We start from the raw sequence: 24864 nt of genomic DNA, 5'->3' as shown, positions 1-24864 counted from the left end.
GATTCAGGACACAGAGTCTATAGGGAAGGACATTCCCTGCTGCTTTTTCCTAACGTGTTGGAGCTTCTTTTGTTTCTCTTCCTGCTTGATGACTCTGTTTACTGCTTAAATGCAAATTAAGTAGCACATATTTCTTTGAGACAGACCTGTTTGCCAACCTCAGTTTGGAACATGTGTGAAGAACAGCATACAGTGGAATCGTATAACTTCACACACAATGCTGCCACAGACATTTTCCCAGAACAAGAATGACCAGCAAATTATGAGTTTTCAGATAATACCTCACAAGGCAGATATTGAACAAAGATTATTACAGTAATGTGTCGGGTGTGGACACGGGTACATTCTGACACAGTCTGCTACTAACTTTTTCTTCGTTTTTGGTTAAAAATATTTGCTTTGCTTTCAGAAGATGATTTTATTGCATTGGTGTTAAGGAGTTAATCATACAGTAATATTAATTTTAGTCACTAGTACTATTTTTTAGGATTTCCATAGTTTGACTTAGATCAGCTGGTTTAAAAATACCCTCTAATGTTTACAATGGGCAAATTTTAAATAAGGAATGCTGAAATCCTTTGTCTTCCTGATGCCACAATCTAGAAACTGTAAAAGCCAAGTGTGTGGTTAAAAGGCAGCTGGGCTCAACTTTTATCAAGATAATACCTGTTAACGCTGGTACCTGGCAGCTAGCCCATGTGATTGTCTAATTGGACCCTAATGGCCCTGCAATAGATATTGCCAAAAGCCGTTTCCCAAAACCTGAGGTTCCCAGCCCCTGAGCTGTTTTGCTGAATATCTCACTCTGCATGACTAGGCCTGCTCCTGTAGGATATCTCCTGTGCCTAAATGTGTTCAGTTGTCAACTTTAGAAATTTTTCTCAAAGACAGTTCTCTAAATGAGCTCAGTGCTGCTGGGCTGGAAGAACCTCCGGGCAACCTTAGTAGAAGAAGCAGTGAGGCTACAGAGAGAAAGAAGTAGCAGCGTCTGGTGGCAGAAAGAAGTAACTGAAATACAAGCTCAGGGTCTTCAGTCCAAGTTACCCAAGCGGTACCACTTGGTGACTTCCTTGAGCACCTGCTGGACTGGACCCAGCAAGTTACTAACCTCAACTGAACTAGAAGCCTGCATTTTAATTTAGTCGTCATACTTCATCCTTTAGTTTGTGTTTCCAAATGTACTTGGTGTTTTCAATTTTACTTTTCCTTAATTGTATGGAAAATTGACCTATTTAAAATAAAAATGGTCTGCAATAGAGCCCTTGTTTATCCAAACCCATTTCTGAAAACAGTCTTTTTCATGTATCTTGGTAGTTTCCTAGACATGAATTAATTACTGGTGCATAATCTCTCCTTTATCTCAACCTGGGTTTATTTGAATAAATTTAATCCCCCTCTTTCCATTTGGAAAAACAGTATTCTTCTATATTGCTACTTGCAGTTACGTTAATCAGTTGTAATCTATTTTATTTGTGTAAAAATAAATAAGAATTGGAAGTTAGAAAATGTATGATTTGCTTGGATTCAATGCCAGTCACCTACTTTTTTGACTTGTGTAGGACAGACTTATTAAGGTAATATTTTACTAATATTTTTATCAAGGGAAAACTACTGCTGATTAAAGGTTGTGATGAATCAGCTCAGTGTTAGAGGATGGTGAATACTAACAGTGGGAGGAAATCAGACTTCTGTGTGGGGAGAGAAGAAAGAGGGAATTCTGGAATCAAGACATGAGAGAAGCTGCTCTTTTTGCAAAAAGAAAAGGAGTACTTGTGGCACCTTAGAGACTAACCAATTTATTTGAGCATGAGCTTTCGTGAGCCACAGCTCACTTCATCAGCTGTGGCTCACGAAAGCTCATGCTCAAATAAATTGGTTAGTCTCTAAGGTGCCACAAGTACTCCTTTTCTTTTTGCGAATACAGACTAACACGGCTGTTACTCTGAAACCTGCTCTTTTTGGAGATCCTTGAACAGGGATGATGTGGCAGGAGGGAGATGGACCAGCAGAGAGAGGGAGAAGAGTGGCAGAAGGGAGTCAGACCTACAGAAGTGTACTCTGGAAAAGGAAGCACTGGGAAAGGGTGGCAGGAGGGAACCTGGCACATAAGGCCAAAGTCTTTTGCACTGTTAAGCATGGAACGAGGGGATTTTCTCTAAACTTTACATTTGGCTTTCTTGATAGCACCTTTATCATACATTTTGATAGAGATTCAGTGGAACCAGAGCAGGCACACGTGACAATTGTCAGCTGAATTCTTTGTGTTTTGGTAACTGAATACTAATACTGCACTATTCCTTATATTCCTAGACTAACTGAACTTAAATTGTAGATTCATCACATCCATACTATTGGCATGTTCAGAATACTGCACCTAACTTTTAAATTATTTTGCCGAGGGTTTTATATAATTTACTCTTTTCTTGTTCATATGTTGTATGCACTGATGCCCTGTATTTCTAGGGGGAGCTGGTAGTGACCCTTATATTTAGGGTCCTTAACACTTTCCATTGTTAAAGATTCCTATGATTCTTTTTTGAGACGCTCCTAACATCTCCATTGTTTGCAGAAGGACTTTGAAATTTGACAGGGAGAAAGCCCTCAGGCTAGAAAAGTTCCTTTTCTTTGTCCCATGAAATCCCATTTGGGTTTTGCCGAGTTACAAACTGTTTAAAGTTGTCAATTCCCTTTTCTTGCTTATGTTCCTCAAGAACTTTCACAGCATACCAAAATAACTGAACCTTAATTTTCTAAAGAACTAGGCCCACACCCTGGTAAAACAGCAGTAGCAGATTGGTAGTGGGAACACCAGGGAGCTGCCACCACAGCAGTAGAAATGGGGTGGTGAGAGACTCTTGCTGGGTGGGGTTACCCTCCTTTGATTATCCCAGGGACCCAGCACATTGCCCTGGCAACCTGTCCGCCTTTCTGGGAGTACCATGTTGGACAACAATTCCCACCACATTGGATGCAGGGAGTATTAGAGAGTGCTAAGTTGGGCCAGGCTTCTCTTGGACCCAGCTCATGGTGCCATCAGGTCATCAATGCTTCTCCCTTCCCGGAGAGAACAACCTATCCTTTTAACCGCTACTGTAATTAGACCTGTAGCTCAAGTGATAAGTCTGTCCAGTAGTGAAAGTTCAGGTTTCAGCCTTGATATTCTAGTGATATGTGATATAGGGTTTGTTACATAGTGAGACATAATGAGATTTAGTTTTATTGTATTCCTTTAAAAATACAAAAACCCTAAATTACATACAAACAACCCTAAGATAAGTCAATTAGATTTCAAAGTCAAGAGAGATTTATGCCCACGCAACTTTAGTATTGCGGCCTTGTTGTATGCATTATGATACAGTCTTTAATGGCAATAATCACATCCTATTCTTTTGCCACAAGATCTCTGCCTCATTACATGGACATGGGGACAGAATTAAGGTTGCCTAGGCAATTGTAAAACTGGCCTTTCTTAACTCAACTATATAACCTAAATAACTTTCTTTTAATGTAGGGTTTTTATATATAATTTATCTTTATCTTGTTCAGCAAAGTCTTAGAATTTAATATGACCTATGAACTCAGTGTGGTTTGTTTCACGGAACTATTAAGACTTGACTTAAAATGTTAATGTTGATTATTTCTGCAGTTGCACAGCAGGAGGCTGAAATAGTAAAAGATCTCAATGGGTCACTCGCATCAACAACATCCAGAGGGCCACAAATTCTTAGCAATTCTTCTCATATTTCTGCACAGAAAGATTCAACAATGTCTCCAGCAAATCAATTTGTCAGTGTTGCAAGAGTATCTATGAGAATGCAGAAAGTGAAGCAGAAACTTGACTCTGTTATGGTATGTCAAATTTATTTATATTTCCAAGAAAATTGTAAAGTCCTCTCATACAATGCCTATATTCTATATAGCACAAGCACATATTACAAAACATCTGTATATTGTTTGTAGGTCTATTCTCCTTTTGATAAATGAATATAACTCCCATAATTGTCAATGCACTTATTGTGCCTGTTCAGAGTCTGGATCATGTAAATATAAGTTATTTTCGATATCTGTTTTTTACCACCCATCAGTGACCAGAGGTTCTTTTGGCAACACCCATTAGCATTAATGTGAATTACATACCTACATATCCTGACTGTTTTTAAGGGATCCATCTTCATCATATTTTTGCTTTTTAGAAGATAAAATTTGGTGGCATTCACAATTCAGCTAGTCATGTCTAAGATGTACAGCACCCCCTGAAAATTCTTTCCTCACCTCGGTAGTAATAATAATATTTCCACTTAAAGTATAGGCAAAAAATAGTCCTGTCTCTAAGTTACACAAGGAGTATTAATACTAATTAGAGGAAATTCTTGTGTGCTTGATATGTTTCAAGACACACAATACCTAACCTTGTATGGGATAACAGTGCCTTCAGATTTTAATCTAGTACTGTGCCTTGATACATATATATGACATAGTTCTACTCAACTATGGTTAATCAGAGATCAATAATTAAATCTGAAAAACAAAGTTTTACTGATAAATAAATATTTCTGATGTAATTGGAGGCAAAAAACCAAATTATACAGCCACTATACATCTCTGCGAAAAGCGAACAACATCCTTATATCAGAATCAAGAAAAGAACTTTGCAAGTCTTGAATGAACACACACAATTAAAATTTTTGGCATTGCTTAAAAATGACAAATGTTTATGTCTCTGGTAAGTTACATAGTTATGCTATATCTTTCAAGACAGTAAACTCACATGACTATAATACTAATTCAGAAATATTCATGCAATTACTAAATAGTTTTATGGAGGTTTCATTTTTTAATTAAAATGCATTTGTTGGTTTGACCTCACTAGTATTTAAATTTTAAAATAATTGCTTGTTATAGAAAATTTACTGTTATCTCACCTGCTTTTTCTTTTAGTAATCATTAAATTGAAGAAACTTGTTCAATTATATATTTGCACATAAGATCATGTTTACTTGAGTGATAGGTAGTTAGGAAACATCCAACCACAATTATTTTATCATTAAATTTCATTCTTTAAATAAATATAATTAAATGTGATTAGGTCCACGTGTATCCTGATAATCTAGTTTATCTATGCATTAAAGGCTAAATTTTTTACCATATGTCTGAATTATATCTACAACTTTTGCAGAAGCATACACAAAACTACCCATTTTTCATACATCAATGAGCTTTCCATACATAACTTGCACACACCTGCATTTTGCCTGTGCAAATTAGGCATCTACATTGAAAAAATTAACCATTTGGGCTCAATGTTGATCTGATTATATATAAGCATATATCCTTTTTATTCCTTTATGTGTCTTCTCCATTCCTGGAATAGCTTCTGCTTGAGCAATGAAGAATCATTTTCAGTCAAGTTGTGGCCACTACCTTCTGTGCCGCTCTTTGTACCCAGTCAACCTTGCTTCTCTCTTGTCAGGAGGGGGGCATTCGTGAATAAAGCAAGAAGCTTCCTTTTCTCCCCTTTTCTCCATGGTAAAGCATGCAGCCTTGGAAGCATTCCTATCCTTTGTTAGCCCAGAGAATGGGAGACTAGAGCAAAGAACTGAATCTTGGTCTCTGCTTTAGCAGTGCACAGCACTAGTACTAGGAGATCAAGCCAGGCTATATTTAGTAAAATGAGTTACTGTATATTATCTTAAGCTTAAAAGAGATGCCAGAATTTTCTTTGTGAATCAAGTGTTGTTGATCGGCCTCTGCCTCTCAGAGAAATTGGATTGATATACACTATAGTAAATCTTGGCAGCACTTCCTATTTATCTGTGCTTCAGGGGATTAATCTTGATAATTCTCTCAATTTAAAATAAACTTCAGTGACAAAACATTTAATGCCTAAGTGTTCGCCTAACATAGCAAGTCACTAAAAAAGTCTTTGTATTGGATTTCTCTATTTGTATAGTAAAATTCCCACTATCCATTAGCAGCAAAAATACCAATTTAGCTTTTTCATTATCAGAAGATTGTGTAGTATTTCTCATTATGTGGTTGTGGGGAGGAGATTTCATACTGTTACATTAGGACTGTGAAATGACACTTTTGAAATATCCAGAATTAAACTACTAACTTAATTGCTATCATTTTAGAAGTAAGAAAAGCCTAGTATTTAACAGTGCTTGTAACAAGTCCATTTTTCCTTCTTAGTGCTGGAGTCAGCCATGTATTGGCTGAGTTATCTCGGATGCCAAACTACTCCTGAGCAATATTACACACACCCCTTTTTTTCTTCAATTTTTTCATGTACTTTTCTCAATACTTTTTTTTGGAAATTTTTATTGATAAAAGTGATAACTGAAAATTTTCATTTATTGAAAACCTGCAACCAGTATAGGTGTGAAGGCTTTTAAGAGCAGCGACAACAGAAGGTTAGGATTTAAAATTAAGAGATCTCACCTTTTGTACAAACTGTAAAAATCACTGTGGTTTTTGTGGTCTTCCAGCATATACTTACCTCAGAGAACCTTTAGTATGAGAGAAACTAGGAGCTTTTTACTTCAGGTGACTTCTAATCACTTATAATGTGCTAATTCATAGCATTATTCTATCTGACTACAAAATCTGATTTTGGAAAATCCTTCAAATTGTCCCCTTATAGAATATACTGGAGATGTAAAATATCTCCCTACTGGTAAAAACCAGAAATTTACAGAACTTGTGCCACTGTGCCTCTGAAAGAATATGCAGCCTTTTCGACAAAAATTTGAAGCACTGGTGAAACATGATACTGATAATATCTAAACCAGTGGTTTTCAACCTTTTCTCATTTGCAGACCCCTAAAAAAAATTCAAACGGAGATGCGGACCCCTTTGGAAATACTGAACATAGTCTGCAGACTCCCGGGGTCCATGGACCACTGTTCTATGGTAATGACAACCTTTTGTGGACCCCATAGACAAAGTCTGCGGACTCCCATGGGTTCACAGGTTGAAAACCATTGATCTAAGTGATCAAGTAGAAGAAGCTGGCAACTTGTCCTTTTTGTCTGCATTAAAGACTAAGAGGCAGATCCTCAGCTTGTGTAAATTATCATAGCTCCATTGCCAATGTACTGAGGATCTCCCTCCACACCCTCTCCCCTCAAGGCCTTCTCTAATTTAGTACATCCTGGAATACCTTGCGTAACAACTTTGGCTTTGAATTCAGGTCAGAAAGATAGGGGTTCCCATAACAGCTATTACAGGTTTCCATGGAGAAACAGAAAATCTCAAGATGAGTATACACCAAATGATCGAAACGTTGTAAAAGCAGTGTTAGTCTTGTGGATATTTCAGTACCGGTATAGGCAGAAGGAGTGGGATCCCTGAACTCAGTCAGTTCTGTATTAGAAAATCTTCATCTGCCACCTCTTAAATGTAGTACTGATATTCTGTAATCTATGCTGAAGTTGCCCCCTTTCTCTTCCCAAAGAAGCTTTAGCTTTCCTCCAAAATAACCTTGCATGCACAATTTCTAGTGAGCCATTTTTATTAAACCTGACTTCCCATGTTTGAAGTAGGACAATAAATCTAATGCTGTTTGTAATTAGAAATAATAAACTGTTTTCACTCCAAATTTAAAACATTTAAATCCACAAAAATGGTACAATATAAAAATAGTACCCTACCTACTTATTAAAGGTAATTGAACAACATGCTAGATCTTGGATTAAACTCATGTTTATAATGCATTATGAGAACTATGTTCTAAATTCATATGTTTTATTTCTAAGTTTCTGTTTTGCTAGATAAGGGTGTAAATAGGTATGGATGAGGAATCCTACTGTAAAGATGTGTTTGTCTTTTAATTTTACAAAAATGTTTCTTCTACATATTTTAAATACTATAAGTGCTCCCTCAGTAGAGAACAGGATGTAAAATGGATTTCAATAGATTCCCACACCTACAAGGATTAATGCACACATTTATTAAATTTATTTTACCTAGACACACAAACACTGTAATGGGACAACTCTGCCTTAATAGGTTCTCTTGGCACCCAATCTAATTACAAGATAATACTCTACAAACACACTGCATATAGCCTGCAAACAATCAAATGCCTAAATTAGTAAAAATAAATATAGGTAGAGGGGAAAGCCTGAGGTATTAAAACAAAAAGACATAGAAAAGACTTATGAGAGACTTGAAGAGTTTATTTATAATTAGACTTTTTTTGTAATTGATAATAGGTTGGAGAGGGAAAGCATTTCTATGTGTGACATTCTATGTGTTGAACAGCTGTATCCCTCAATTCTCCAACCTGGGGTACATTTTTTACACTGCTGTGCTGTGAAAGTGACCATTACTGGTCTGCTCTCAAACAGACTCTAACATGTAAATTACTCCCAGCTGTATTATATATGAGTGCTCTAGCCAGTGACTCCTGAATTATATTACAGAGTAACACCAGCAAATTCCCAGTCCCAGACCTGTCCCTAGAAATGTGTGTCTTGTACTGCCCAGTATTCTCCTGGACAACACAAGCTCATAGGAAGTTTATTTCATTATTAGAAAATTATAATCACAAACCTTGTTATCTCAAATTGAGTTTCCCAAACACTTCAATCCAAATACACACTGGTTTAGTTAAAACAAACAAGTTTATTAACAGAAAGTTAGATTTTAGGTGATTGCAAGTAATGAGGCATAAAAGTTAGAATTGGTTTTGAAGAAATATAAAATAAAACACAAACTAATACCTAACTTAATAAACTAAGTGAACTTAAAGCAAAAGGGTCTTTCTGATCACCTGTTTTTTTGCAGTCTTACTGTCTGGATGCCTTTTAGCAAAAACCCCTCCCCCAGTCCCGTGCTTCTTACCTTGTCCTTCAGGCATTGTGGATGTTGTGGGCAGAGAGAAAGGGCAGAGAGATGATTTGTGTCCTCTGTTCTCACTTCTTATAGTTATTTTCCTATTTGAAAATCATCATCATCTGAGTTTCAGGAGAAAGAGAGTCTGTGGGATGGGAACCTCCAGCTGTTTATTTACCAACATGTACACTTCTCCCTCACACCCTTTTTCCTGACAAGAATGGCCCCTTAACCAGGTGATAGTCCATTTGATTACACTGACACCTGGCTGAGGTGCTGGCTAGCCTTTAGTCTCTGGGGAACTGGTTTGAAGCTGTTTTCGTAGACTTGGAACATGTTTTACACAGCAAAATTTTATAATTTTACATACAATGGTGCCACACATATTTTACCAGGACAATAAAGTTCAGCAGATTACAGGTTTTCAAATGATATCTCACAAGGCATACATTGTACAAAATTTATCATAGTCCTGGAAAAAGGATTAACATAAAGGTACTGACTGTGACACTATGTAGGCATTGTTTGTTAGTTGTGACTTCAGGTTGTTGTGTTCTGTCATTTACTAGTTCGATTTCTAATCTGCATGTTTCCAATTGTCAACAGGGTGCAGAAGCACTTTGAAGAGTAACATTGATAAGGGGTGTGTGTATGAAAATAGAGTATATATACCTTTTTTCCCACCAGCTGCGGCTGTTGTCCACTCAAACTGTGATATGTAATAAAATTTTTGGAGCCCTAAACAAGATGAAAATGTTTCTTTCAACTAAGGGGGAACACCACATAGGATATGACATAAACTTCTCTTTCCCAAAAAAGTCTCCATTAAGCAAAAAAATGCAATGCAGTGCAGAGAAGGCAATGCACTTCAAACATGAATTGAAGTGCTAAAGTAAACCGAAAAGAAATATTGTATTAGAAAAAAAATTAAACAGTTTATTACAGTATAATTTATTGTGCTAATATAGGATTTAATAGAACCCCACACTATTAATATTCACAGGAAAGATATGTTCTGACTATAATAAGATTAAATTTATTTTTAACTAGTCAATATGAGAGATATACAGGACTTTTATATATCTTATAGCTACAAGATTCTGTAAGCATCATGTTCTTTTTTTAAGATGCCAGCCAAATGTAATTTTGGAATAGTAACTGTACAAAAATGGCACAAAGGCACAAACATATTTTAAAACAATGTGTTTAATTTAACAACTAAATAACAAATAAAAGTGAAAGCATAAGTTGGTTTGACATCTCCTCATTGCATGTTACCATAAAGTACAGTGCAACATGGTGCATCTTTACTTTGTTTTTCCTACCAACTATTTCCCAGTAAGGTCTAGATTTTTATCTCTGATCTGGCTCCTGTGTGCTGCGTAGATTGCTGTAACTCCTACTGAGACTAGCGCAAATCAGCCTGCAGAATCTGTAAACTGTAACCAGTTCTCCATTTCCCCACTCTCCTGTGCCAAGTATATATCGGCATAGAAGAGAAAATGCTTCTTAAATAATATCACTATAAAATGTAAAATAATAGCAGAAGGAAAGCTAAATTGGGTAGAAAAAGTGAGGAATATGTTTTCAGTTGAAAATTGAAATTACAGGGAGTGTATGTGTGAGAGCGAGAGAGAAAGAAGCGGGTCTTTAATGTTATCTCTGCTACATTATAGCTATCAGAACTTGAATTGTACTCTGATCTGTTGTACCTAGGATTTAAGTGCTTGTAAAACACAGTAACAGTGATTACTAGGGTAGTGCACTGAGGGCCAAATCCTCCTCTCTGTTCAAAGCTTGAATAAATGGGCTCTGTCATCCTCTATTGAAGTTAGAGGAAGAGGATTGAAATTGTCCTGTGGGTTGATGGACAGAGACTATGCTAGAGATGCTATGAATGCCAAGTGATCAAGGTGGTTTCCATTAGGATGGGGGGGTATTTTGACAAGTAGATCCACTGTCTCCATCTCTTCTGTTATCCATCCCCTTTATGATCTTAACGTCTCACAGCTCAGGAGCATGCCTGTAGTTTGTTAATTCTCCTGTGTAGGCTTTTCACAGCCTGCCCTCCTGTGTGCAGTAAAACAATAATAGCACAACTGCTTTTGGTCCCTGCATGCCAGCAGAAACATAAATGTTCGAATGTCATGGAAATCTGCCAGAGAAAGTTCTCCAAACAAACCAAAGGACTCAGACCACCAAAGGGTTGTATTCCCATCTGGTGGATTTTACTTTACCTAAACCTAACCTTTAGAAGAATGAGAGAAGAGAGGGGACATACACAACCCTCCAGTCCCTCAATTTACTTGAAAAGTTGTTCCTTGAAAAAGTTATCCTCCGTCCCATGGTTGCTTTCCCCCAATTCTTTCCTCCCCGTGGGATGGGATTGATTTCTATCTCTTGTAGGCTCTTCTTCTGGCAGCTCATTGTTTCCCCTCCTTTGCTCTCTGGCTGTCACTCTCAGCAGCAGCTGGCTCCAGCTCTGTCATCCTTCTGTAAACAACTGATAGGTAGCTGCAGAGAACAGAACTAATTGCTGCTGAGAGGCAGAAAGGGGGCTTGGACAAGTCAGACTGTTGGGGGGGCACTGAGCTGCTGGGAGAGGAACAGCTCAGAGAAAAAATCTCCTGTGCTGCCACAGTCCTGCTGTAGGGATTTTGGTTGAGACACCAATTACCAGAGAGGGATTTTTGCAAACCCGAAACTGTCCCAGACGAAGTAGGTCTGCTTGCAGCTATCCACAAGGGTTTGGGGGGCAAAGAGCAGAGCAGCATTGTGTTAGAGGTACATGCACAAGAATATGAACTTGTTTTCACAGGTTACGTTGTTAGAAAGCTAACCTTGGTAGGATACAGTTGTGCTGAAAATATGATGTGGTTTGGTTGTAGTTTGGAGAGGTTTTTTGGATATGCTTTCCATTATTTAATGGTTTGCAATGCAATAGCCCCTGTTTGTGGCTTGTATACTGGAAGATACAAAATTAACGTGTCACATGTTAAGTGAATTATAAACAGGCTAACTGACAGGTCTCAAAGTGTAATTATAAATGGGAAATCATCTTTGACTAGTTCCTGTAGGAATCAGTTCTTGGCCTTATGCTATTTAGCATTTTTATCAGTGACATGGAAGAAAGCATAAAGTCATTACTGATAAAATTTGCAGATGACACAAAAATTGGGGGAGTAACAAATGATGAAGAGGACAGTTACTGATACAGAGTGATATGGATTGTTTGTAAAGCTAGGCGCAGACTAACAATGTGTTTTAATAGAGCCAAACGTAAAAGTATACACAGGAACAAAGAATGTAGGCTGTAGTTACAGAATGGGGGACTGTGGTAGGAAGCAGTGACCCTGAAAAAGATTTGGGGGTCATGGTGGATAATCCGCTGAACATGAGCACCCAGTGCAACATTATGGCCAAAAGGGCTAATGTGATTCTTGGATGTATAAACAGGGATCATTGAGTAGGCGGTGATAGGTGTTATAACCTCTGTATTGGCACTGGTGTGACTGCTGCTGGAATACTGTGTCCAGTTCTGGTGTCCACAATTCAAGGAGGATTTTGATAAATTGGAGAAGGTTCAGAGAAGAGCCACAAGAATGGTTAAAGGGTTAGAAAACCTGCCTTAAGTGAGAGATTCAAGGACCTCAATCTGTTCATTGTGACAAGGAGAATGTTACGGGTAACTTGATCACAGTCTGTAAGTACCTACATGGGGAACAAAACATTGATAACAGGCTCCTTAATCTAGCAGAAAAAGGTATAACACGACCCAATGGCTGGAAATTGATGCTTGACAAATTCAGATTGGAAATAAGGTATATGTTTTTAACAGTAAGGGTAATTAGTCATTGAACAATTTACCAAGAGTTGTGGTGGACTTTCTGTAACTGGTAATTTTGAAATCAGGGTTGGATTTTTTTTCTACAAGATATGTTCTAGTTCAAACAGGAATTGTTTAAGGGAAGTTGTAGGACCTGCACAATGCAAAAGGTCAGGAGATCACAGCAGCCCATTCTGGCCATAAAATCTAGGGAATATGTGTCACCGTATAAAAGTTATATTGATCTGCGTTGGGGATGGCCACATTACTCATAGTGCGTGGTGCAGGTAATTCTAAACAAGTGCCACTAAAACCTTTACATTATACCACACTGTATTTATAAATATTTTTGTTAGAAATGTTAAGTGCTTTTAATAAAATGTATTGGAGCTTCTTGTCCTATATCTCCTCCTTTAAAGCCTGCCTGCCTTAGTTGCCATGTGTCCAACTATATGGTATAGGTGTTGTTTTGAGGGTTTTATTGGTGTTTGGATACCATAGGGAAGGCATGATATACAGAAATAGATAAAGGCACATGCAGATATTTGTTTGAGATACCACATTTTGCAGGCTAACTGAAAGTCAATGGGATTGAGGCTCCTTAGGTTTTTGAAAATGTTACTTGCTTTGAGGCAGACAATTTTCTTTCTAGAACACAAATGGCATTCTATTCAGATGATAACTTTTGACCAAGCTGCCCAAAGAATAATATTGTAAGGCTATGTTGTATGAGCCACATCGTAAGGACTTTGGGCTCTGAATTCTAAAATGCAAAGCAAAGCAGTATATGCTTCATATAAACCTTATTGCCTCCATTTGCCAGTAAATAGTGTTGAGCAGTCAACATTGCGCAAAATATGATCACTAACATAAAATGCTTGAAAAATCATTAAAACCTGTTGATCAGTAAAATATTTAACAGTATAAGAATGCTTTACTAGAATTTTCCATTATATTTCCTAAAGAAATAGTGTGTACTAAATGAAAGGCCTTTTGGAAATGGTTATGTAGTTATTTTTCTTGCCAGTTCATTAAGTATGTCCAGGTTTAACTCCAAGATACTTTACCACCCACAGCGGGGGCAGGATTATAAATTGCTTTTATATTTGGTTAACCATATTAGCAAAGAGCTGACCAAATTTCTGCTTTTCCTATCGTTTTTGTCTTATGAAAACCTCCATCCGAAAGCAATTTAATTAACAATTTCTATGTGTATGCAGAAAGTGAGGGAACTTTGAGTCTCATCTTCCTGAAAATCAGGTCCTTGAAGTCTAAACTGTTTTTCCTATAATAATAATTAATAACTGGCACTTAAACAAAATATTTTATATGTGCATTTCCAAATGCCTTACACACATCAATAAATGTTGTTTTAAAGCTTATGAAAGCAAATTTGAGAAGTAGAAAAACATTATCATTATTTTGAAAATGGAGAAACTGGGGCATAGATATGTGACTTAGCCAGACTCAAACAGTGAGTCAGTATCAGAGCTGATAACAGAATCCAGAATTCCTGACTCCCATTTTGGTGCTCTAGCCATTAAGCAACTCATCCTCCACTATTACGATGGTGTTTCTGTAATATCAAAATAGTTTCCAAGGAGTTGTGTTCCCCTTGCAGGATCACCTAACTCCCATTATCATCAACAGGAGTTATGCATATGAGTCCTGAATCTGGAATTTAATCTTCATGGGCATTCCCTGGCACCCCTATAGAGCTCAGTTGACCCGTGTGGATTCACTTGTAGGATCAGAGCCATGAAGAAGAAAGGAAGCTCCTTGGTGTTTGAGTGTAGCCTAACTGGAGATCAAACTGTGTGAAGGGTATGGGTTCCTGTTTGTATTTAGCCTTTGTGACACCACTATATGAGCAAAATTTTAATTCATTATAAGTTAGAACTAAGTACTGTAACTAGAGGTTTTGTCTCATTTCTATAAACCCATAAGTTTGTTTGAGTTCTTGTTCCTTTTTGTTGTCTTATTATTTCTTTCTCTCTGTGCTTTGTGTTTAAATCGAGGTTACCTCAGTGTGAGGAATGTATTGCAGTAGTGCCATACTCTAGCATAGTCCTGTAACCCACACAAATACTATATTTTACTAAAGAAGATCCAAGGAATATTTCTGTCTTTGAGGACAACCTCACTAATCAATGCATATTACAGATTGGTATTGTCATTTTATTTCTTTGTTTGTTTGTCTGCTTTCTTGTTTCTCCATGTACATGTTTGTACAAGATTAACAAAAAAAAGTTTTTCATTGTTTGTTTTCTCTCTCCTGAACAAAGTGAACTGTGGCATCTGAACAAGGCTATATTTGATTATGTCATATTTAAAGCAGAGAGGCCAGAGTCACTCTTGCAGGTGCAAGGAGGAACAAATTATATCTGTGTGTCATCTGGCTGTGGGGAAAGTTTCCCATGGGAGGGCAAGCAGTGGTGTTTCTGTTGGGGGAGGGCAGTTTTAATCTACAATATGAACCCATGGGAACTCTTCCTACAGGAGATGGCTAAGAGATGGATTGCATTAGTACACTAGCAGTGCCCCCAGCCAATGCTACCCACTTGTTGTTTTTTATTTTATTGGGGCTGCACTAGGCACTTGTTAGCCCCCTGATGTAAAGGAAAATTGTGGGCATCTCATGCCACTCGATTCCATCTGTTCCTGCTGCAGAGTCCATGTGTGAATTTGGTCATGGCCCACCCATATGCTGAAGGTGCTGTAGATTAAAAGTAAAGGAAGAGCAGATGAGATTGAAAATGTTTACAGATTTTGGTAACACTGTTTCACAGTTTTCTTTTTGTGTTTATACATTCACTTGAAACAAAAGAAACAACCTGAAATGATTACCTCTCATTAAAGTAAAAACCAAAACAACCCACTAGAAAGAATTTTGCATATTTTGCATCCAAAAATGAAATGTGTAGCTCATTCTGTGTGAATCTGGGTAGTTTATTTTAACTTTCTTCCAATTCCAAGCTGTCTTGTAATGAATCAGCAGGCAAGGCAATTGAGGCCTTGTCTACATAAGAAAGTTGCACTGGTTTAACTGAAAATGTGATTTTTGTAAACCAATTTAATTAAACCAATACAGACTCTTGTGTGGACACTGACTTATATTGGTTTAGCTTAAACTGATTTCTAATTGAATTTCACAAAAATGTCATTCTGTTTTTTTTTTTCGTTTTTCGTTTAACATGACCACTATTAAGCTGCCTGGTCTGGCTTATGTCACTCAGAGAGGTTTTTATATGTGGGGTGAAATGCAGGTGCTAAATAAATGTCTTGGAGGAAGAGGGTTTTGTGTATGCATTTCAGGCTTTTGTTTGCTTTCCTGAAAATGTATTTAAATTAAAACAGACAATCATGCCACAATGTTTTCTGTCAACAGGTAGGGAGGAACCAGGAATAGGGTTTTGCATTATTTGTCTGGAAGTCCCTGAGGTATGCAAGAGCACCATATCCCATCAGTTAGGAGGGGAAATGCAATCACAGGAAAGGTTCACTGAGTCAGTTAAAAACAAAAACCCCTCTGGATTGAGATGTTCAAGTGGAACACAACTTTGAATGCTCTGTTTGCCATATCTCATTGCAAGAAACTGGACTAGAGCCAATGGAAGCTTTATCCCATAATTGGTGAAGAAAATGTAATGTACTTTCCCCCTTATACCCTTCAATAGGAAGAAAAATAACCAACCTCTGGGGAGACAAAGGTCACATAATCCTCATAGCCTTTATTAAGCAAGACAAATATACTTCCCACTGCTGTCGGTGATGGCATTGACCAATCCCATTAAAATGGCAGTACCTCTGCATTTTATTATGTAGAAACAACATCTGTCTTAAACCTCATCCAAGAAAGATCACTGTTTCTCTGTATGCCTCGTAAAGGGAATCACAAGTTCTTATGGCTCCAAGGAAGAAGCCTGTTAGTTCAGATAGTTATAGAAATGTTTATGTTTTAACAGAACACAGAGAGGAGAAATGGCCTTGATGTTTAGGCATTGAACTGGAACTTGAGAGAGATTTGTTCAATTCCTGGTTCTACCATAAACTTCCTGTGTGACTTTAGGAAAGTCATGTGATCTTTCTGTATCTCAAAGCCTGATCTGTATACCAGGGAAGATAATTCATTTCACCCACCTTATGTCTGTCTTGTCTACTTAGACTGGAAGCTCTTACTATGTGTTTGTACAATGCCTAATACAATGGAGCCCTGATCTCAGCTGAGGACACTATGTGCTGCTGTAATACAAATAATAAAAAAAATTGTATATCATATGTAAACTTGAGATTCAGAATTCACATAAAAATTGTGGCAGTATATTTTTATTTATACGGAAGTGTTATTGCATATGGATCAATTCTACTATTGAACAAAATAGATGGTAAAAAAATGTTTTTACTTGATTGCATTGTCAACTTCTTAAACCCACAAAATCATGATTTAAAAACTACTTTAAAAGTCTTCTTTAAAAATAGTGTCCTAAAGGCACAAAACCTGGAAAGAAAACCTAAACGGATAAGAAATAAAACAGACCTGGCCAACTTAATTTGACTTGCAAGTACATATGGAAATTTTAATTTATCAGTTACAAAGTTCATAAAACTGAGTTGTCAGGGAAAAAAAGAAATTGTCAAATCTTGCAGTATTTTTTCTTTTTGTCACATGCAGTTCACTTTTTTTAACATGAAAACTAGTACCATTAAAAATGTATATTTGCATAATTTGCATAGAGCTGCCCTAACACAAAAAAGAGAATGCAAAGTAGCATTGTTTAAACTTGGCAAAAATTGTGGGTTTCTTTTTACCTCTGCAAAAACTGAGTTTTATAACTTTTAGCTTTACTCAACTCAGGGGTGGTAGTAAACTGTGTCTTTGATAAAGCTGTGGTTTTTGCATGAAGCAAGCAAAGTATGTTGTGAAAAATGAGTAGATTGGTGTTGGTTATCTTAGCCAACCTTACTTGTGGTTATAAAGGTATTTAGCAATTCCTTCCCACAGCATGCATTTCAAAAATAGTGATTGCTTCACTCTATTTGTTCCATAGGTATTATTACATGTTTGTCTATCGGAAAAAGTAGAGAAAATACATAAGTATTAATGTGCTTTTTAAAATACATTTTATTAACACATTCATACCTCAAATTTCAAACAACGCTAATAAAAAAAGTCATTATCATGTATCCACATTTGACTTCTCTAGCCCTTTTGTAGTGCTGTTCTTCACTATTTAATAAGTTTTTAAAAAGGGATTTAAAATAACATCAGAAACCTAATGGAGTGGAAGAAAATGCAGGCTCTGATTATGCAGTTACTTCATGTGGGGAGCTCTTACGCCTGCATAGAGCTCTGTTGACTTCTAGGGGCTCTGTGTAGGCGCTCTTCCCACATGGAGTCAGTTGCAGAATTGGGACCATTGCTATAAGGTTTATTTTCAAATGAAAGCCTTTAAATTAACAAAGAATGTCAATCTTTTACAAAAAATGCCTTGCTTTAAGGTTTTTTGGAGGGAGGACATGAGTGGGGGCATGAATTGTTTTGTGTTTTTGTTTGTATTTTAAATAAGGACCATTTTTCTTAAGAGAAAAATTGAAAGGGAGAATGGATATATGTTAAAGAAATACAGTCTTGTGACCTGGATTTCAAAGCAATACATTGTGGTATGTACAAAGGTTGTTGGGCATACTGAAGGAAACATGAATTTAGAAAGAGAAGTGAATTAAATACTGTACTGAAATAAATTTACATGTGACATATTTCACTTCATCTTTAAAATTCCATGTAGGGTCACCACAACTGAGACAGGTTATTGAAACATCTCTGATACCTGAAATTTTTAAATCAATTTCTCTTAATTTTTCCTGTGATGTACAAAACAAGGGATTATAGAAAGACCCAATTTTGAATAGTTTTATTTGTTGTTTGTGTGATTTATTACACACATTAGGTTATGAATTTACAAAATATTTGTGAAGTTTAGAAAAAAGATCCGTGATATTGGAAATGGCTCATTTGGAAGAAGAAGAAGGTGTGTATGTAGGAGAGAAGTCAGGTTGTAAGGAGGGGAGAACTTGTCTTCATTCTGCTTAGATTTCAGGAGTATTACTTAAAATGTACACACAATTGAATTCTCATACTGCAGAAAAATGCAGATGCTTTAGTGTTCTTGGATAATGCTCATTGGTTGGTCTGATTTTTTTGCAATGTGTGTTGCACTTAACCCAAAACTGAGCAAAACAAATTAGCCTGTTTGGGAAAATATTTATTATTACAGTAGTATGTAGTTGCCAAGTCAAGGCCCCATTTTCATTGGTGCTGTACAGACAAATAATAAAAGATAGTCCCTACCTCATGGGCACTTAGTGCACAGCAGGCTAGTGCAAGATACATTTACACCCCAGCTTGCTGCAAATTAATTGTTTGTATAGACAAGTCCAAAGTTAAATTCAAGCATACATTTTTTTTTTCAGGATCGAGGCCTAGGGAATTGTTGAACATATATTGTAATTTATACAACCAGTGTTTATGTCACTGTACTACTTGTGAAAGCAAGTGAAAGCTTGCCCTTTCTTGTAACTGGCTTCATTTCTTTAAATAGAATTTAGAGACTAATAAAATAGAAGTAGGCTTAAATATGTCATAATTATTCTCCACAACTAAAGTTTGAGGGCCTGATCTAAAACCCACAGAAGTCACAAGAAAGATTTCCATTGACCTGTGTGGGCTTTGGATTAAACCCTACGTGAACATGCTTGATAACATACTTCTTGGCTTTTTGTTTTTGTTTTTTCTTTTTATATATGTTACTGGGGAAAAAAACAATTTCAGCTAATTACGCTGATTTTATTTAAAGGCAACTCAATGAATTTTGTTGCAGATATTTTATGACTATATTTTCACACCAGTTTGACAGTATGATCAAAGGCAGTCAGTGACAATAGGTGTAATTTGTAAGAAAATGTTTTGTTTGATCATGTAAATGCCTCAAATTGTCTTAATATATTTTATATGTGTTATCTAGGATAACTCATTAGGAATAATTTGAGAAGGGTTTGTATTTGTGGTAACTGCATGTATGCAAAGAACCTCTATAGCAAATCAGATTTCAGCCATGTTATCTGTCATTATGGAAATAAGCATGTATACTACAGATGGCTTTTGTGTAGTCTTCATAAAGGAAGTATCTGGTGTTTTGGTCTAAATATGTTGCACAATTTGCAAAGAATAAATTTCTCTATGACTAAGTTTTAACCCTTTCCTCATAAGTACTCTCTTTAGACACAATATAATTTAAAATACTAAAATTAAGTATTTTATATATATATATATATATATATATATATCATATCTGAATTTGGTCTAGCATACAAATAGTTTGATAGGCCAATATGAATTAGAGTATTACCCATATAAACTGTACATTATATTTCTTTCTGTATTGTGGAGGATTTTTATTCTATTAGTTTTTCACTACTCAATTTTTTGTTAAGCATTTAAGCTTTCATTTACATTTCAAACCACCAATAGGTTTTCAACTTTCTGTTCCCAAATATGTTTCCCCAAAAAAGCAAACAATTTAAATTGCTCTTTTGCCCTCAATGTGACACTCATTCTGTCTAGAATTTAATAATTATTTATGGTAAGTAAATACTTCTCATCCAGTTCTTGCATCAGTAAGTAACCCAGGAAATTACAACTTACTTTCTGATTTGCCTTTCCTATTACAGACCAGCTCAAATCTCATGCTTCCGGCTCCATCACTGCTCTCGCCACACTCCAAGTTAAGGCTGCCAAGTTCTCTGGGCACTTCACTGATTCCCCCGTATCCTTTCACTGCTCAAAACGGTGAGCCTCTTTGCTAATTTGATTACTGTGTCTAATGTACGTATGCTGTTTTAGTTGATGAGTCTTTTTTCCTTTGTTGTTATATTAATCAAGTTTAGTATGCAGCACTTCATGGAGTAGTCAAGATGTCATATGTACCATTGCTTATACAATGCAATATTTAAACCATTACCTCAAACTGTTTTTTCTTCAGTTAGATACTTATTGTTGTTATGCTAAGTTTTTAGTAAAAAGAGTTAGCTCTAGATTTTCTTAGTTTTTATCAGCTTTTGTGTCAAAGTACTTTAAACACAGCAAACACTATTAAATAAGCAATCACAGTTTAAAATGCATAATTGTTGAAAAAAGAAAAGGGAGAAAAACAGTTGGTCTTCAAATTGGGAATGGACTATTTACAAGGGTATTAATACAAACCCTATCATTAGGCTTTTTAAAACCAGCATTTTTTAAAAATGCTTAAATGAATCCACAGCCTTCAGAAAAAAGACTAGTAGCAACAGAATTGTGTGTTTTCTGAAATTCTTACATCTTGGTTTCAAATTGCAATTGTGATCAAAATAATAATTTATTGCAAAACAGCATATTTGATGTTTGTTTGGAGTGCCTGTTAGAATGATATATAAATCTGCTAGGTGGTGGTGGTTGTTGTTATTATTTCTGTTTAAAGCACTAACCAAGAATGTGGTCCAGTTGTGCTAGGTACTGTACAAACACAAAGTATATTCGTTTAAAGGATTTTATTTTGTAACTTTGGGAGAGGGCAAGAGAGAGGAAAAAAAAAGGGTACCATATAATGAGATAGAAACAGGAAATTGAGCTTTTTTAAAAAAATGTATAATATAGTTTGGTAGAAAAAGATAAATGGGTTCTGTTATTATATAAAATTAGCTAAAAAAGAGGCACTAATAATTATGGCTTGAATCAGAAAGATTTTCCAGTCAGAATATTGATTGATATGCTTTTCTCTAGTGTGAGCTAAAGGGCTGACCACAGGTGTAGGAACTGGGAGATGAAGTTCTAATTTGCCTCTGCCACTGATTTGCTGTGTGACTTTGACTGTGTCAGTTAAGCTTTCTGGTCTTCAGTTTCCTTATCAGTAAAACGGTGATAACAGTACCTTAGCAATAACTACCCCCTTCACAGGTATATGGTGAGGCTAATTAATATTTGTTCAGTGCTTTGCAAGTGTGAAGATCTCATAAAAGCAGTAAGTATTCATATTTCATCTCACAGAATGAACATACATTTAAATTTAGTAGAATGGCCCTTTCAAGAAAATGAGCATATACTTTAAATCTACGCTGTAATTAACTCGGTACATAGCTCCCAAACTATACTGTCCTGTATCTTCCTTTAGACAGAAACACAAGATAAATGTGCTGACGATGTCTTCTTACATAGAACGATAAACCATGAATGTGTGCTACCACTGTGCATGCATGTTTGTCTACAGTCCCATTGTTGCCAAAAACGACTACGCTTCAGCACCTTCCTTAAATGCAGAACGTTCTTTGTGAGGCAAATAAAGCTGAGAAAATACAACACTACAGAAGATATGCTTCTAAAGTATCTTTCAAATATACAATGGAACAACCAAAAAATCAAGATTTTTGGAAAAACCACATTAGAAAGATTATGGGATGCACAGACAAAATGGGGTTTCCCATGAGAAAATTTGTGAGAATCCTAAGTGACACCACTTGTCATATTTTCAGTTTCTAAGCTGCACTACTATGTTTGTAGCACTGTGCTAGAATTGTTTTCATAGAAATATAAGGAAAAAGTTTCACTCATGTAGTTTATTTTTCATCACCAACTAGCAAGTATGAAGAAAGATACTGGTGTCTTTCAGTGTAGGTCTTACTGTTAGTTTAGTTTTAGTTTTGAATATTATGGAATTTGGACTAAAGTGGAGATATGAGCTTACAACAGGCTCATCGAACCCGTGTTTCCCTGATTACCTTGTATTCCTGACTGTGTACTATCTTTTTAAAAGTCGGGATCTACTCTGGCTACTCAAATTCATCTGGCATTTGGAGCAGCAAATCATCCTTTTATAACTTAGTGTTCCTTAGTGTTCATTGACTATGAAAAGTTTGCTCAAGGGCCTAGTCCCTGTTTCCCCTCCAGTATTCCTCTTTCCACCAGAACTCCTTGACAAACAGACCTTCATGAGATTTGAATTTAGTACTGAGAATACTCAGGGGGACTCTCCCTTTTGAGCCAGTGGGGATGTAAACCTCAAAGCAAAATTCCTGATAGTCACTATAGCCTCAGTGCAACAAAGCACTTAAGTACATCGATAAAGAGTTATTTTTAAGATTTGGTTAGTGTAACTGTATGTTATACTACCTGTGTAATGTTGTTCTAATGTTTTGTGATGAAGACCAAATTGCAGCATTGGCACATGCAGCCATCTTTATTTTGAAGACCATCCAGTTGCTCCCGATAGTATAAAACAGCTGGGTGTTCCACCTTGTGGTTAGTGACAATGGAGGTAATACTAAGGATTTGTCTTGAGCTTGCAAGATCTTGAAGAAGTAGCTATGAATATTCTTTTTTATTGCTGCAAAAAGGAAACTAGTACTGCTACAGTTTTTTTTTCCAAATGTCCCCTAGCAATTTGAGTAGATGTACTCCACAAGTTACCAAACATGTAGCAATTTCAGCTTTTTTTCCACATGCATTTGGTCAAGCCTTTTCTGACACAAACCCTAATACCCTTCTGTGTGGAATGTCCTTTTTTTTGTAGTGTTTACATTATTGCTCTGGAAATAATTGACATGATGGAGCTTCTAGTGCTACCATACTTGATGTCATGTTTGTTTAGATTCAGGAGCTGAGGCAAAAGAGGACACTCTGAAGCTTTTTACAAGCCACGATAAGAATAAAAATATGCATTAATCTCCCTCCTCTCTTCTCCTCCAAAAATCACACTAACCGAGAATATCAGTAACCCCTACCACATATTCTGTGTCATGGATATAGTGACATGAGTATGTGATGTTGTAATAGGCTCCTTGTGGGCTAGATGGCCTAGTGATTAACGCTCACCCTGTTGTGATGGCAGTAGTATGGGAGCCTGGGCCTGCCCACTCCACCGGGCTCCGACCCAGAACCCTAGGAGGGTCAGCAGTGTTTGGCCTCCGAGGGGGCCCTCTGAGTTACCCTTCCTGGGTTACATCCTACTTTTGCTTTTCTCCCTCAGCTTCTGGTCCCAGATAAGAAAAAGGAAATAGAAGCCAAACCATCAGCCCCAATCAGCCTCAGCATATAGTCCTGTTCCCACAGGGAGGCTTCTTAGGCCCCTTTTGCCAGGAGCCTTCAGGGTAGGTCTGTCTTTCTCTCCCACCTCTCCCTTCTGAGCTGGGTTGTTCCATTTTCAACCATGTCTTTGGTTGGAGCATGCTCTGCAGGGCTAGAGGGATGGGGCTACCTGGGCCCAGTACTGTCCTTTAGCCCTTTCCAGCCCCATGTGGGGTTTGTATACCCCATCACACAGATCGTCTCATATTTTGTCAAAATGTTGAGAAGCTGCATAAATTCTTCTTTTGTACAAAAACTTAACAAGTCTGTTTTTGAATTGGCCATGGTAAATATGTTCCTGTAAGAACAATGAGATGCACAGAAAGGATATATGTCTCTACCATTGAAGGCAAGTCTTTGTTCATAAGACACTGAAAATATTGTTCAACGCAGTTTATCCTTCTGAAATATCCCTTTTCCTTTAAGAATGAGGAGTACTTGTGGCACCTTAGAGACTAACGAATTTATTTGAGCATAAGCTTTCGTGGGCTGAAATATATCTTCCTACTGTATTTTCCACTGCATGCATCCGGTGAAGTGGGGTTTAGCCCACGAAAGCTTATGCTCAGATAAATTGGTTAGTCTCTAAGGTGCCACAGCTACTACTCGTTCTTTTTGCTGATACGGCTTCCACTCTGAAACCTTTTCCTTTACTAAATCTACTGCTGTAAGAGCTAACTTGGACTATTAGAAATTTCACATAAGCTTGTCTTGTGTTCATACCTTCCTGAACATTTCTTAAATGAAGAGGAAAGATCCCTTTCTTGTATTTGCCAGTTTTTTTTCCGTCACAGACTTTTTCCTTCTCTTTATTATTTTACATTAATTGGGGATTTCCTTTTGTGCAGTAGCTCTTTCTTGCACATATTGGTCAAAAATTTGTGGAATGTCTATTGCTAAATTTGTGAAATTGCTCCTGATTCCCTAAACAGAGCATAACATTTGAAAAAGAAGCAATTAGTGTCATATCTTAGGTTAAACATTCTCAGACAATACATTGCTAAAAATTTCAAACCAATAATAATAATAATAATTTTTGTCCTTGTAA

General features: G+C 36.7%; 1 protein-coding gene across 12 annotated transcripts in view; it reads left to right on the top strand.

Moving 5' to 3' along the window:
• Window positions 1-24864, top strand: part of AHI1 (Abelson helper integration site 1) — a 196338-nt gene that overhangs the window by 68038 nt on the left and 103436 nt on the right. For 10 of the 12 annotated variants that reach the window (XM_077813079.1, XM_077813080.1, XM_077813081.1 and 7 more), the window contains 2 exons: window positions 3647-3849; window positions 20393-20510. In XM_077813079.1, coding sequence (XP_077669205.1) covers window positions 3647-3849; window positions 20393-20510 — 321 coding nt within the window. Of the gene's footprint in view, window positions 1-3646; window positions 3850-20392; window positions 20511-21653; window positions 21887-24864 lie in introns of those variants that run through there. The other 2 variants (XM_077813086.1, XM_077813087.1) reach the window with 2 other exon arrangements.

The sequence above is a fragment of the Eretmochelys imbricata genome, chromosome 3, assembly GCF_965152235.1.
Source record: "Eretmochelys imbricata isolate rEreImb1 chromosome 3, rEreImb1.hap1, whole genome shotgun sequence".
In the NCBI taxonomy this organism is placed as follows: domain Eukaryota; kingdom Metazoa; phylum Chordata; order Testudines; family Cheloniidae; genus Eretmochelys; species Eretmochelys imbricata.
This window is presented reverse-complemented; position numbering and strand designations above follow the sequence as displayed.